This window comes from Antennarius striatus, chromosome 10, assembly GCF_040054535.1.
Source record: "Antennarius striatus isolate MH-2024 chromosome 10, ASM4005453v1, whole genome shotgun sequence".
Taxonomy (NCBI): Eukaryota; Metazoa; Chordata; class Actinopteri; order Lophiiformes; family Antennariidae; genus Antennarius; species Antennarius striatus.
This window is the reverse complement of record NC_090785.1, coordinates 2,175,900-2,189,249: the sequence shown is the minus strand read 5'-3', so window position 1 is coordinate 2,189,249 and position 13,350 is coordinate 2,175,900. Positions and strand designations below refer to the sequence as shown.

General features: G+C 49.4%; 2 protein-coding genes across 3 annotated transcripts in view; both read left to right on the top strand.

The window, feature by feature from the left end:
* afg2a (AFG2 AAA ATPase homolog A) overlaps positions 1-2,360 on the top strand; it is a 76,777-nt gene extending 74,417 nt beyond the window's left edge. The window contains exon 17 of the mRNA XM_068325209.1: positions 1,984-2,360. Within this exon, the coding sequence (XP_068181310.1) occupies positions 1,984-2,163 (180 nt within the window). The 3' untranslated portion in view covers positions 2,164-2,360. The remainder of the gene's footprint in view (positions 1-1,983) is intronic.
* A 1,727-nt stretch (positions 2,361-4,087) lies between these two features.
* Positions 4,088-8,313, top strand: spry1 (sprouty homolog 1, antagonist of FGF signaling (Drosophila)). 2 transcript variants are annotated; one of them, XM_068326021.1, is made up of 2 exons: positions 4,088-4,782; positions 6,164-8,313. In XM_068326021.1, exon 2 carries the CDS (start codon positions 6,222-6,224, stop codon positions 7,341-7,343), a length of 1,122 nt encoding a protein of 373 aa, XP_068182122.1. In that variant the 5' UTR covers positions 4,088-4,782; positions 6,164-6,221; the 3' UTR covers positions 7,344-8,313. The 2 variants fall into 2 exon arrangements, with proteins under 2 accessions (XP_068182122.1, XP_068182121.1); XM_068326020.1 differs by having other exon boundaries at positions 4,090-4,782; positions 6,167-8,313.
* The last annotated feature ends 5,037 nt before the right edge of the window (positions 8,314-13,350 follow it).

Genomic DNA, 13,350 nt, shown 5'->3' with positions numbered 1-13,350 from the left:
ATTACTGACAGGCCTAAACGACTTGAAGGATGGGAAGCCCTCATACAAAATTAACCCGGCCTTGTGTGTTTACCCTGCCTAAATCATGTTGCTCATTGGCTTGAAACAGAAGAAGGGGGGGGGGGGGGGGGGTTGGAAATAGGCCTCACATCCTGACATCTGCAAAGCACCTGTCCTGAGCTGAAGCATGCTAGCCGGACCGGCGCACCCCCAACCCGTAGCCTTGAAAGACGCCATGAGCGCCATGTGCTTTATCGGTTGACAACCTCCGCCTGTCTCCACCATGTCTACGCATTTTATGCGTTTCAGATGAAGTTACGTCCTGCTGATGTTTTAAGTTGGGTGTGCTGATGTATTTATGAGCCTTTGACTTCAGCTGAAGAATATCACTCAGTTTCCTGTAGGCTACTATTTTTTTTAATAGAAAAATCAAAGTCAATATTTCGTCAGAGGTTGAATGATAAACTTGGTATCTAGACTTTTGGACTTTCCCCGTTGAGCTGCTCTTGTTTTTGACAGCTGTGATATAATGTTGTTCACAAAGAAATAACGAGTAGAAAACAGTGGACTTGAGATTTTAAAAGTGTAAAAAAGTATTAAATCTTTGCTAGCATAGCTAGCCTGTGACCATTAGCCGAATGGCCTGTCTCTTAAAGGTAAACGATGGCAGCCTCATGCTTACATGTGCAAACTAGCTATGTAAGCTGTTGAGCGCTTGTAGAATTATTCTAAAAACTGTTGCGGAAGGAGGTTGAAAAGTAGCATAGCTCGCTATGTTAGCTAATGCACGCGTCTAGAATCTAAAAACTGTGGTAAAACAGACACCTCGTGGTGGAAGCAGGGCAAAAAGTAGCATAGCTTGCTTGCAGGCATTAGCCAGAGGCCATGTCACTCTTTATGTACTTTAAACAAACGTAGCACTCGATAATACAAAGGTAAATGACAAGCGCAAGCTAGCTACAGCGACTACTAGAAAATAAAACTAGAGGACTTTAATGTCGGCTAGTTAGCGCATCACTATCCTCCACTTGAACGCTTAGCAGCACAAACTGTTCCAAAACATAAAAACTGAAAATATTTTTTGCCCTACTTTTAAATTTCTAACGCAAACAGTTCCAGCTTCAAGCGCCGGCGGCGCCGCCGTCAATGCAAACACGCCGTCTCTCAGCCTGTTGACTCGTTTGTTGGCAGGTAGCGGTGTTCTACTTCCACGTATTTATTTGCTGACAGGAGTCCAGCAGCGGGAGCCCCCATCCCGTGTAGAAGCACAATGAAACACACATCGCCCTCGTGCAGAGTGCAGCTGCACGGGGAAGGGCGCCGACCGGCAGCGCTCCGGTCCACTGAACAATTCCAATGCGCCCACATGGCTTTAAACATGCATACTTTCCCTGTGCAGGAGTCCAGGGCGCCGCTGCATCACATGACCGCCTGTCCCACTAACCTCCCAGCAGACGTTATCAGCGGTCGTACAGGCGAATAGCTTCCTGCACGGCGCTCGTTGGAGGGAGTTGTGTAAGCCTCCCCCCCCCCCGGCTAAGAACAAAGCTCAAACCTCTGGAGCGGGGAGAGGAGGGTGGCACGGCTAGGGGGGAAAAAAGGTTAGCCTGGCCTTCGTCAGCCATCGCCACCAATTCGGAAGTGAGTCAGTCCTCCGCCGTGTGCAGAATCCCTCCCAAAGGTCGCCCGTACCAAGCGCAGCGCGCCACCGCGTCGGCAGTTGTGTAATTCCATCGGTAGGGGCTACTGGAATTACGCTGCAGCAGATCGCAAATGTTGAGGAAATTATGGGATGTGTTTTATTAAAAGCGCTGCATTGAAAGCGCTGCAGTGTGCATGCCAGGCCAGCAGTTGGCGGTATAACCTTTACGCAGTTTAATTTGTGAGCTTTCTCCATGTGTTAGTCCGACCCGATCGAACCCGGCTCACATGGTGTTGTCGGTTGGATGACGGCTGGATGTGTGTGTCTGTTTCCCGTCCTAGATAACGGCGGTGTGCCGAGAGGCCGCCCTGCTGGCCCTGCAGGACGACATCAGAGCTCGGCACGTCCTGGAACGCCACTTCGAAAGCGCCCTGAACGCTGTGAAGCCCCGGATCCCCGACTCCCTCCTGCAGTCCTACATCAGCTATCAGCAGCAGCACGGCGGCCTGTGCGTCCTCTGACCCCTCCCCCTCCGCCGCCGGGCGACGCCCAACCTGGACCACGCCCAACCCCGAAGATGTTTTCCTGACAAACTGAACTTGTGACTTCAGAACCGGTGTGGTTTTAGTTTGTTCTGTTTGAATGTCGATATCTCTGCAGGAAGTATCACAACTGATTATATGGGATGTTAAAATGTAATAAATCCCTTATATGGTCATTTCCTGTGGTGGTTTTGTCTTTTATTTAGCATTTAAAAGAAAAAAAAATCAATGCCAAGATCAGGATGACGAGCGCTGGAGATGTTTAAAAGAGTTTTTAACTGGGTTTTAAGACTTTTAAGAGTTTGTCTTCTTGAGCTAAGTTTAAGCCTATCGTAAGTCGGGCTTTTGCGATGCTTTGTGGGCCTGATTTGCATTTAAAGTTTAATTAGGAAACACTTTCCAATAAGTTCACATCCAAACCGCCTCATTTTAAAATGTTTTCTTGAAGACAGAAACCACCCCGGGGCCCATATTTATCAAGACTGCAATGAAACCACGTTTGATGAACATCTTCTCACTAATTACACCCTGCTGATGCGCTACCGTGGAATTAGACGGTGGACTTAAACTTTTTATCTGGGGGGGGGGGGGCCTTCTGGACCCCTGATGGTTCCAAAACCCCTAGTTGTAACCGCTGGGGGAGGGAAAAAGCAGCCACGGCTGGTAAATTCATCACAACCATCCATGGAAAATCAGCTAATTGGTGTAATGGTGAGATTTCCGTCTGCACTTCCGACCGCTGAGAGGAGGGATCTGGGCGGCCATCTGTCTGCAGGATCTACTTTATCACCCAGGAGCGGGATTCTAACCCCCAGCCTGCGCGCCGCGGTGGTTCCACCGGTCCGGCGGCCCCAACGGGCTCCTTTATTCCCTCTGAAGCGCCCGCTGCCCCGGCCTGAGACCGGAGGTCACCCATCTATTGATCCCTCCATCTGAATGGGATACATTGACTTTGTATTGAACTTCCTTTTCTCATGGATCCGGATGTAGCGCATCCGCGACACCAATCAAACCAGACAGTCGAGAATAGAGAGGAGGGAGGGAGGGGTGGTGGTGGTGGTGGGGGGGAGTCTTTCCCCTGACTGCAGGGCTGCTTTTTTCTTAAGGTGGTCCCACATCGAAGCCCTTAACCCCCCCCCCAACACAGACTGAAAAATCAACCCATGAAACTTCAACTGATGGGAAAATGTTGGCGCGGAGGAATTACGCAAACCGCGCGCAGAACGCGACACATTTGGTTTCCTCTGATCACATGAATGCGTAATGGGAACATTCCGGAGAGGAGAGGAGACATCCTGTTGATGCCCCCCCCCCCCTCCCTCTCCTCTCCTCTCCCCGGGGGGGTTGGGGGCTAATGGAGACTAAATTCTTTACAGGGTTTACACTGAAATTGATAATTTGAACTCATTTTATTAAGAAGATCAGGATTATTTTATTTCATCTTCAGATTATTTGTGATGTTTTAAAAATCTGAAATCTTATTTGAAACGCTTTTAACGTGTGAAAGTTTTAATTTCTTACCCTTTTTCTGGCGCAGAACTCAAATATAACTATTATTATTATTAGTGTATCCATAGAAACCGTATGTTCTGCTTCTATTTTAAAAGCAGGATTTAAAAAAAAACAATCAAAATAAAGATGAATGTTAAAACTGCACTTCCTTTCCGAATGTCTCACGTTCTTGTCCTTAAAAATGACGCAAACAAAAAAAAAACCGCAGTAATCTCATCGACTGGCGCCTTTATTGCGTCACCATTAGTCACAGAAATCTTATTCACACCATTATTCATAAACCGCAAAAAAGGAAACTAGTTTCTTCTCCCTCCACCCCCTAGAAAATAAACTAAACCAGTCCACCTTAACTGGTGCGCACATTTTTTTTTTGTCGGCCGGCCTTCCACATCTGCCCAATGAATCAGGAGCGGATGCGATGTATCCTTTTTCAGGGGGGGGTGAGTGGCCAATGGGAGTCGGCTTGAGGAGCAAACACTGAGTCCTGCGTCCCCATTCATTCAGTGTGGAACAGGCCCCCGGAGCAGCAGAGCCGCCGCGGCCCGCAGCCCCGACGATCCGCGTCTTCCCCGCAACAACTAACTAACTAATGCGCAGACCCCCCCTCCCAAAAAAAAAACTCCTCTCTGCGCAGATTTGGATTGGAAAATCCTGGATTTACACCCCTTCCCCCCCCAATCGAGTCTGATTTTATTTCTACTTCTTTTTTTTTGCGTTTTATTTCTGATTCCTGCGGGACTTGTGTGACTTGGGTTCTGCTTCGCCTGAAGATCGCCCCCCCCCCCCTCTCCGAGTTGCGTTTCAAGAAGCTCCCCACCACCGTGGATTTACTTTGTTTTGCCGTGGGGGGACGAATTGCACGCGTGATCCGCGCTGAACTTGTGTCCAGAAATAAAGAAAGAAAGAGGAGGAGGGGGACACCGGGCGGACAACGCGCAGGGATAATCTCACTCTTGGATTAACAGATTGCGAATGTTATGAATTAGGTGTCGGACTCGCGTGGACATTGGCCCCCTCCCGTGTGGATGGAGTTTTGGTAGCGGCTGTTTGGTGGATGGATTCGACGTTATGGATGGTTCCATATAGGTACGTACCCCCCCTCCCCTACTCCTCCTTTCCACAGTTCCACGCTGGGTGTTTTTTGTTTTCACGTCAGGCCTGGTTGTTATGTCGCGTTATGACGCCTGACTTCGACTTTCCTGCGCGTTTTTTTTTTAATTTTTTGGCACCAACAAAAAGCAACTCATCTCGGTCGGATGGGGGTGAAGTTGATGGATCTCCAAAGCCCGTGTCCTCCCGTGGCGGAGCCGTAACAAACACCCTTCCCCCCACCCGTGGTTGTTTTCATTCATAAGTTCCCCCCCCCTCCACACACACACACACACACCCCCGGTCTGCGCGGACGCGTCCTCCAATGTCTCCTATAATCTGCGTCTCTGCGTGTTTTTTAACACCCGACTCGCTTTGCGTTGCGCGCCCGCGTCTCCTCCTCTGAACGCGCCCCGTGGAGGAAGATCACGTTCTGGGGGTGGGGGGGTGTAGGGGGGGGGAACCGTGCGCAAATTTTTTGACGCGTAAATTTCTTTATTTGCGTCCTCAAATTCTCACTTTTTAATGATTTAAATGCGTAAAAGTTGGAGCGATCCGTCCGGTCGGTGCGTTCACGGGACTGTCAGGTTGTTGGGCTTTTGGTTTTTAACACAAAGTGTGGCTTCATGTGTGACCCCCCCCCCACCCCCATCTCTATCTATCTCTCTCTCCCCACCACAACATCCACGGAGGCTAAATCCTGATCGACCAATCCGACCTCCTCTTTCTAAAATCAAAATAATCCGATGAATCGTTTCTTTCCTGTTGCGTAAATTCAGATTTGAATCCGTTCATGCGCAAAAACTCGTTTTGCAAATTAAAAAGTCGGTATTTTGTCAGAACTCGATCTGACCTCTGGTGTGTGTGTGTGTGTGTGTGTGTTTTCTTTACTTTTTTTGTCCTCATTTCCCTGAAAACCCCTTTCTGCAGTAGTAATAGAATACTAAGTGAGGCAGCTTATTTAGTCCGCTTGGATCGCGTCCTCATTTCGTCTCCGCGGTGCATTTAAATGTTAACTAGTCATAGAAATGGAAATGAGGAGGGGAAGTGTTGGTAGGGTGTCCTGAAGTTGTGCGCGTTTTTGTTTTTTGGGGGGGTTTTGGAGAGGAAGGTACAAAAAACAACAACACAAGTCTTGTTAATCGTCAACTTGCCTTGAGATAAATAAAAGCGACCCCCCACACCCTCCCCCCTCCATTAAAATATGGAACTCGGTTTTTATGCAGCCTGGAAAGCATCTAATCTGGAATATCTGCTAGTCAGGAATAAGTCGTCTGAATCTCTCGATCGATTTCCGGTAGGAGAATGTGTCCGTTTTGGATTCCGCCTCCCCTCTTGACGTTCCTCTTTTGTCTCTCCCCCCGCCCCCCGCCCCCAGCAGGTTTTCCGATGCATGCCAAGTCCACGGTGAATGTCGGAAGTGGTGATCCCCCCAGATGGAGCTCCAAAGTCAACATGGCCCCGGCGGTTCATTAGTGGTGATCCAGCAGCCTTCCCTAGAGAGCCGGCAGAGGTCGGATTACGAGCGGGAGCTCCAGCATGCCGCCATCCTCTCCCTGGACCAGATCAAGGCCATCCGCTCCAACAACGAGTACACCGAGGGCCCCTCAGTGGTACGGAGGCCCCCGGCGCCCCGCGTGGCCCACAGGCCCCAGGACAAGCAGGAGAGGACTCACGAGGTCATCCTCGTCAATGTGAACAACAACTATGAGCACCGGCCGTCGGGTGGGCACCACCACCCCCACCACCACCACATCGGGGGCGGCGTGGTGGTGGTGGCGTCCGGTGGGGGCCCGCAGTACGGCGGTGGCTCCCGGGCACCGGGCCTCAGCCGCTCCACCAGCACAGGAAGCGCCGCCAGTTCGGGGAGCAACAGCAGCGCCTCCTCGGAGCAGGGACTCCTGGCTCGCTCGCCCCCCACCCGGCCCGGCGCCAGCTTGCAGCACCACCACAGAGCGGAGCGACCCGTTCGGACTCAACCCAAGCCCAAGGGTCTCCTTCCCCCCCAGCAGGGGCCGCAATGCCACCAGCCTCCGCTAGAGGCGCCGCTCAAGCCGCCCCAAGGCAAAGGGAAATCGGACTTTTCAGCCTCCGGCGCCGGTGGGGGGTTGGCGGCGGCTTCCGGTCACCAGTTCATCTGCGAGCGTTGCGGGAAGTGTAAATGCGGCGACTGCACGGCCCCCAGGAGCCTGCCCTCGTGTCTGGCCTGCAACGGCCAGTGCCTGTGCTCGGCGGAGAGCGCCCTGGAGCACGGCACCTGCATGTGTCTGGTCAAAGGCTTCTTCTACCACTGCTCCAACGACGACGAGGGCGACTCGTGCGCCGACCAGCCCTGCTCGCTGTCGCGCTCCCACTGCTGCTCGCGCTTCCTGTGCATGGGATTAATGTCGGTACTCTTCCCCTGCCTGCTGTGCTACCCCCCAGTCAAGGGCTGCCTGAAGGCGTGTCAGGGCTGCTACGACCGGGTCAACCGGCCCGGCTGTCGCTGCAAGAACTCCAACACTGTCTACTGCAAACTGGAGAGCTGGGCCCCACAGAGCCAGGAGAAGCCTTCCTGATCATCCACCACCACCCTCACCCGGAGACTCTTGTTGTGGATGTTATGGTGACAATGGTTAATGATGACGCTGATAGTCACGAATTAATGTTTATCAAACATTCTAAGCACCTCCCACCCGCCTCCTCTTCCTCCTCGCTTGTGGAATCCTACGGAGTCAAAAGCAAAGGAGTAACGAAAACCACTCGATTATTTTTTTTAATTTTTTTTGCCCCCCTTTTTATCCCCTCTGGATCAGGACCGTGTTTTTACAGACCAGTGTTTGCCTTAACTCTTTCTATGCCTATCCTCAGCTCCTCATTAACACTATTTTTCATATATATATATGTATACATACATATATACGAAATAAGTTTTCTTCCGTTTTGTTTTTTTTAAATTTTTTTTAAGGTAGGCAGTTTCCTGCCTCTCACCAAATCTGTGAAGGACGATCGACTTTAGGGCGATTATGTAGCTGTTATTACCTGTCATTCATAGCGAGCAGGTATGTCTGATTTCAATCTAAAACCGTGGTTTCCTCCGCTCACTTGTTAACGAAAGCACATCCATCCCATCGTCTTCTCTCCTCCACTCGGATTACGTTTCTCTCCTTCCATCCGTCTGAACTCTTCATCACATTCTGTGGCATTCGTTCCCCCTCCCCCACCCATGTTTTTTGTTTTCCTCTTTATTTTTGTGTAAATTTGTTATGCTCAAAAATCCACAAGTGGAAAAATTCCGGCTATTTTTTAAAAAAGAAAAAGAAAGAAAAAAAAATGTCTGTTAAAACATTTTTTTTTTTTGTTGTTGTACAAAATATTTATTATGTGAAGCTCTATTATTTTATGATATTTATTGCAAGAGACAGTCTTAAATTTACTCATGTCTGAATATAACAAAATATCAAATACTTACTGAAAAATTAAAGGGTGGCACAAAAGAAAACTATGTTAACTTTAATGCAGAAAATATATTAATTAATGAAAAAAACAGCGCTGTCTGGTGTCTTGATTGAGCTGAGAGTCACAAACACCTCATGTTCTGTGTGTGTGTGTGTGTCTGCACGTGTGTGTGTTGATGATGAGTGTGGGATTGTGGGTAAAAACAAAAAAAAAATGGCGCTGAAAGCTTTGAATGTGACTCTTTACGTCCCTGGAAGGCGTCTTTGTCGCGATTTTCCTCTCAGAAACGTTGGAAGCGAAACAGGAAGTAGGTCTCCATCGCTGCGTTCGCCGTTGCTGCCTCCCCAGGCGAGATCGGGACGTTCCCCGACCCCCCCCCCCCTAATGGTCTCTGTGTTGCAGCCAAGCTAAACGAGAGCCACCGTTACGAGGAGCCGGGGGCCACCTGTTCAAAGATAATAAACCGGGGGCTATCAGTGCTGGGCTTTTATGGCGTGGTTCCTGCACTAAAGGCAACGACAGGGGCAAATCCAGCCCCCACCCGGCTCATTCTACACCCCCATGCACACACATTTGGCCACTTCTTTTTTGTCAGTGAATTTATCACTTGGGAAGTCCACTGACCCCCCCACTACACACCCATCCACTCCACCTCCGGGCCCCCCAGGGGATGAGATCATCACTTTGAAAGTTGGTTGGTCAGCCACAAATGCCAACAGTTGGGGAAACACAAACTGTGACCAGGAATTTCTCCGGGACAATGGGGGGTGGGGTGGTGGTGAGGGGGTGGGGGGTATGTTCCCAGTTAAGTTTGGAAAACTGCAGCGTTGGCACGACGACGACGACGGAATCACGTGGATGAATCGGCCACATGTGTCGGCGGCGCCCTCAGGTGCCGGGAAGAACACGCATTGCGATTGGGGGAGGGCATTAGTTAAGAAGCTAAATCTGGCTATGGCTTCACAGATGGGATGCTAATGCTAAACAGGAAGTTAGCGTCTCGTAGCTTTTGTAGTTGGCTAACTGAACGTTAAACGGACCTTCCCAGCCTCCTTTGCCTTTTTGTTGGGATGCACCTTTTGTTGCCCTGAATAGTTAAGAGTGGATTAGCGATTTGTCAATTTCCTGTTACCTTTCAGAGCTGCAATTTGAGCTCCATTTGCTCCTGGCTGCTGGATGATAGCAAACAATAGGAGGCCTTTTTTTAGGTTCCACTATAGTTCCCCTGGACGGATGAGGGAGGGGGTGGAACAGATCTAAACTGTATTCAGGAGGAGGCGAACAGGAAGGCAGTGTTTACTTGATATTTTCCAGCCTAAGCCAAATAAGGAAACAGATCCTACCCCCACCATTTCCACAACTTGTCTCTCAAGTTCTTAACTTGTCTCTTAAATCTCTGATCTAATCAGCGGAGGTGTTTAAAATAACATTTAAAAGCCCACGAATGGGTTCTTTCGCAGGTGTCACGTGTCTGCGCCGTGAAAAAAGGCGGTATTGATGGCGTCTCACCCACCCCCTCCCCACGTTTGCACTTGTTTCTGGGTAAATTTAGCTGCTCCACTCGCACACGTCATGCTAGTTGGCGTCGTCGGGTTCCTTTTCTGCAACTTTTTTTTTGGGGGGGACTGCACAAGTGCAAACATGCATGACTACCAAGTGAGTCACGGTGGAACCTCCGTCCTACACTTCCTACCAGGGCAGTCCCTCAATCGGCCGTCGTCGCCACCACCACCGGCACGACCAGAGCGACCGGAGCGAGATACACCATAAACAGTCATCCTCCTCCACAGCATTCATCACCAAAAGGCCTGCCTCAGCTTTCCTCCTCCTCCTCATCTGGTTTTCATTATTTCCCCTCATGGCGTATAAATAGAAATTAGCAATCAAGGGAAACATGGGGGCGGCGGGTTTGTGGAGAGGAAGGCGGCTTTTATGGACATCAGCGCGATGACCGGAGGTCAACTTGTCTTCTGGATGAAACATACGTGTTCGGAATCTGGTCCAACTTTGAATCTTGGATATAAGATCCGAAAAAAAACACACAAAAAAAACAGCGTTCCCCAATAAAACGTCTTTGTCAACAAGAGCAGCCTTGTGTTTGCTTGGGGTTTATATAACGCACTTTGAAAGGGTTGGGTTTGGAGGCTATTCCCACCCCCCCACCCCACTCAGTTTAACTTCACACAGGAAAGCTTGGAGGCATTTTCAGCAAACAGGCGAAATCATAACGACTGATTTTAGCCTGAGGACAGGAAGAGGCGTAGAAACACGTTTGGAACTTCAGTGCGGAATCTGGTTGAAAGGATGTCCTGAGACGGTTATATAATGTCTTCTAAACACAAAGCAACTGTGAGAAAAAAACCCACAGAACCTTAGTTTTAAACATCTTATCATTTTTTGGAGAGAAATGTAAGTAAAAAGTAGGTTAAAACAAGACAAAACTTTTTAAAAAATGGTTGCATCCCGAGGCGAAGATGAGGAAACGATCCCAGTGAGAATCCGTGGTTTGTCCAAAGGAACGGGACGTCGCTTCAGGAATGACGCGTTAGCAAAAAGAAAAAGTCCCATTAGAACTGGAGTAAACAACTTTAACGACATTCAGACGACACCCTGCTTCCTGTTTGTCATCCGGCGCCTCTTTCCTGCTCCGGAGCCATAAAGAGCCCCACGGGGGGGATGACCCCGACTTTTACCAGGTGTCAAGGGCCATTCAAGATGGAGGTGTTTCATTGGGCCTTCAACCTCTTGAGCATTTGCTCCTGGGTACCTCCTACCACACACACACACACACACACACACACACACACACACACACACACACACACACACACACACTGGAACTTAAGTGTAAAACTTTCACACACCCCTCCCCTCCAAACCTGTAGCGTTAGCGGCTGTTAGTCTCCTTCCTCTCCTTTGTCTTTCTTTGCCGTTTTATGGACAAAGGCTGTTTGGAGGGGATGAGGAAGAGGAGAAGGTGAAGAGCTCCACTGGTAGATACAACACACGATCTTTATTGTTCTGTTAGCCCCTTGCTAACAGACGGGCGTTATTTTTGATTTTCGACGAGATCTGCTCCCAATCAATGTCTATATTGACTCATCAGCATTCAAAGTGTCACTTCCTGCCTGCGACGTTAGACGCCGGCGCCTTTGCCAGCCCTCCTAGGCCTCCGACAGACCTGCCTGTGATGTTCTATTCCATTTTCTAATGAAATCAGCGGGGTGTTTGCCGTTGCTCACAGCGGAGGCTGGAAACAGTTAGCGATCCAGACTCGTTAGCTTCGCCACTCTCAACCGTCTCCGAGTGACGAAACAGAGCTCGATTCTACGTGTGTTGGGTTTTTTTTCTCTAACCCCGACAAGAACACGTCCTTGTTCCTCTTTTGACGGCCGCCCCAGGGGTTTTGGGGGGGCAGTTTTGTGTGTTTACGGCATTCCAGCCCCCCCCCCTACGACTACTTTTGTTCTGTTTTTTCCCTTTGATTTCTCAACCAAGGACGACAAAAGCATCGCACATGCACAATGGGTAGATATGATAGATGATTGATCAACGGATTTGTGTCTGTTTGTTCGCGGCGGAGAGGGGGAAGCTCCCTCGTTCTTTATCCTCCCCCGTCCTCCCCCCGTCATCCCCTCTTTTTTTGAGATTAGACTACGCATCCAGACAGATGGTTCCCGTCTGCTGGCTTTTTTCAATTCACTTCCTCTCTGCACAGACAGCCCCCCTCCCTCCGCCCCCCTCCTCTGTTCTCCCTCCCTTTCCTCCCCCTTACCCCTGCCCCCCCCCCTCCAACGGCTCCTCTGTTATGTGGCTAGAAATAATCTTTTATTGCCCAGTTGTTCGGAAGTGACCTCCTGGCCTTGATTAGATAGGGCCAAGTCCTATCACACGATTGTCTTTGAGCTGGCGGGCTGGACCCCCCCCACCCCACCCCACCCCCACCTCAAACACACACACATTCAACCCCCCCACCACCAGCAGCCCCATCCTCTTTCCAGCCCAGTCCCTCTCCCGCTGCCGGGGCCTTGGTGATCCTGTGTGAGTGGACAACAATAGGGGGCTTTAGTCCCGTCCGGCTCTTCTCGGCTGGGGGGCAACAGGGTGGGGGTCGTGAGGGACTTTCTTTTTCTATTTTTTTTACATCAGTCAGGCTGGCTGCTCCCTCTGAAGGCCTCCATCCCGTCCCCAGCATGATGGTTAACCTCCCGGTTGCCAGTTTGCTCACCCTTCAAGTCTTCTTCCTGTCCTGTTGCCCTGCCCCCATCTCCAAACGGTACCCCCTACCTCCCCCAGACACAGATAGATGGTTTTAGTCTCCTATGCTATCAGCGTACCTTTGAATCTGCTGTGTGGTCAACCAACGGGACGTGATCCCGTTAAAGACCCACGTAGACGACAAATATCCAGGTGTTGACACCTCCTTTGTTTTCTAGTCTGCTTGGAAGCTTTTAGGCAAACAAGAGCTGACTTGTTCGAATTAAAGATATGTGAGTGATAATAAGTGATTTAATTTCCTGCTCAACCTCAGTCCTCTGATTAACACCTTCTTGACTCAACATGGGTTTGGCTGAAAACACAAAAGTTTTTGTTTATGTAGTTTTCCTCAAATTTTCATTGAAACAAATGACTGGAAATGCTGCAGTGTGCATGCCAGGCCAGTAGTTGGCGCTGCAATTAAACTAGTGTTAGTGAACCCATATTGACTGTTTATTTTTTAATTGTTGTTGTGTCCATACTTTCGAATAAGGCTAAAATGATTGTAGGCTTTACAGGTTAAGAACACAGTTCTCACATAGGCTACAAACTCTTCCCAACTGCTTTAACATCATGGTTTTGTTTTGGTTTTTTGGGTTTGTTTTTTTTGCATAAACCAGATAATAAACTTTTAATTTCAAAATTCTAACCCAAGACTCAGGGAACAAACTTTATCAAAGAAACAACAATAAAGACAAACCCTGTTTCGTGCAAACTTTGTTCTAACCTGGAGTTGGTTTTACAGCGATGCTAAAAGTTTAGGGGTTGTTTTTCTGCGCCGTCTTGTTTGTCTCCTCGTCCTCTGGAGCTGTAAACCCATAACAAAACCCCCGGTGTCCAGTTTCACTTTGGGAATGAAGGCCAGGTTGT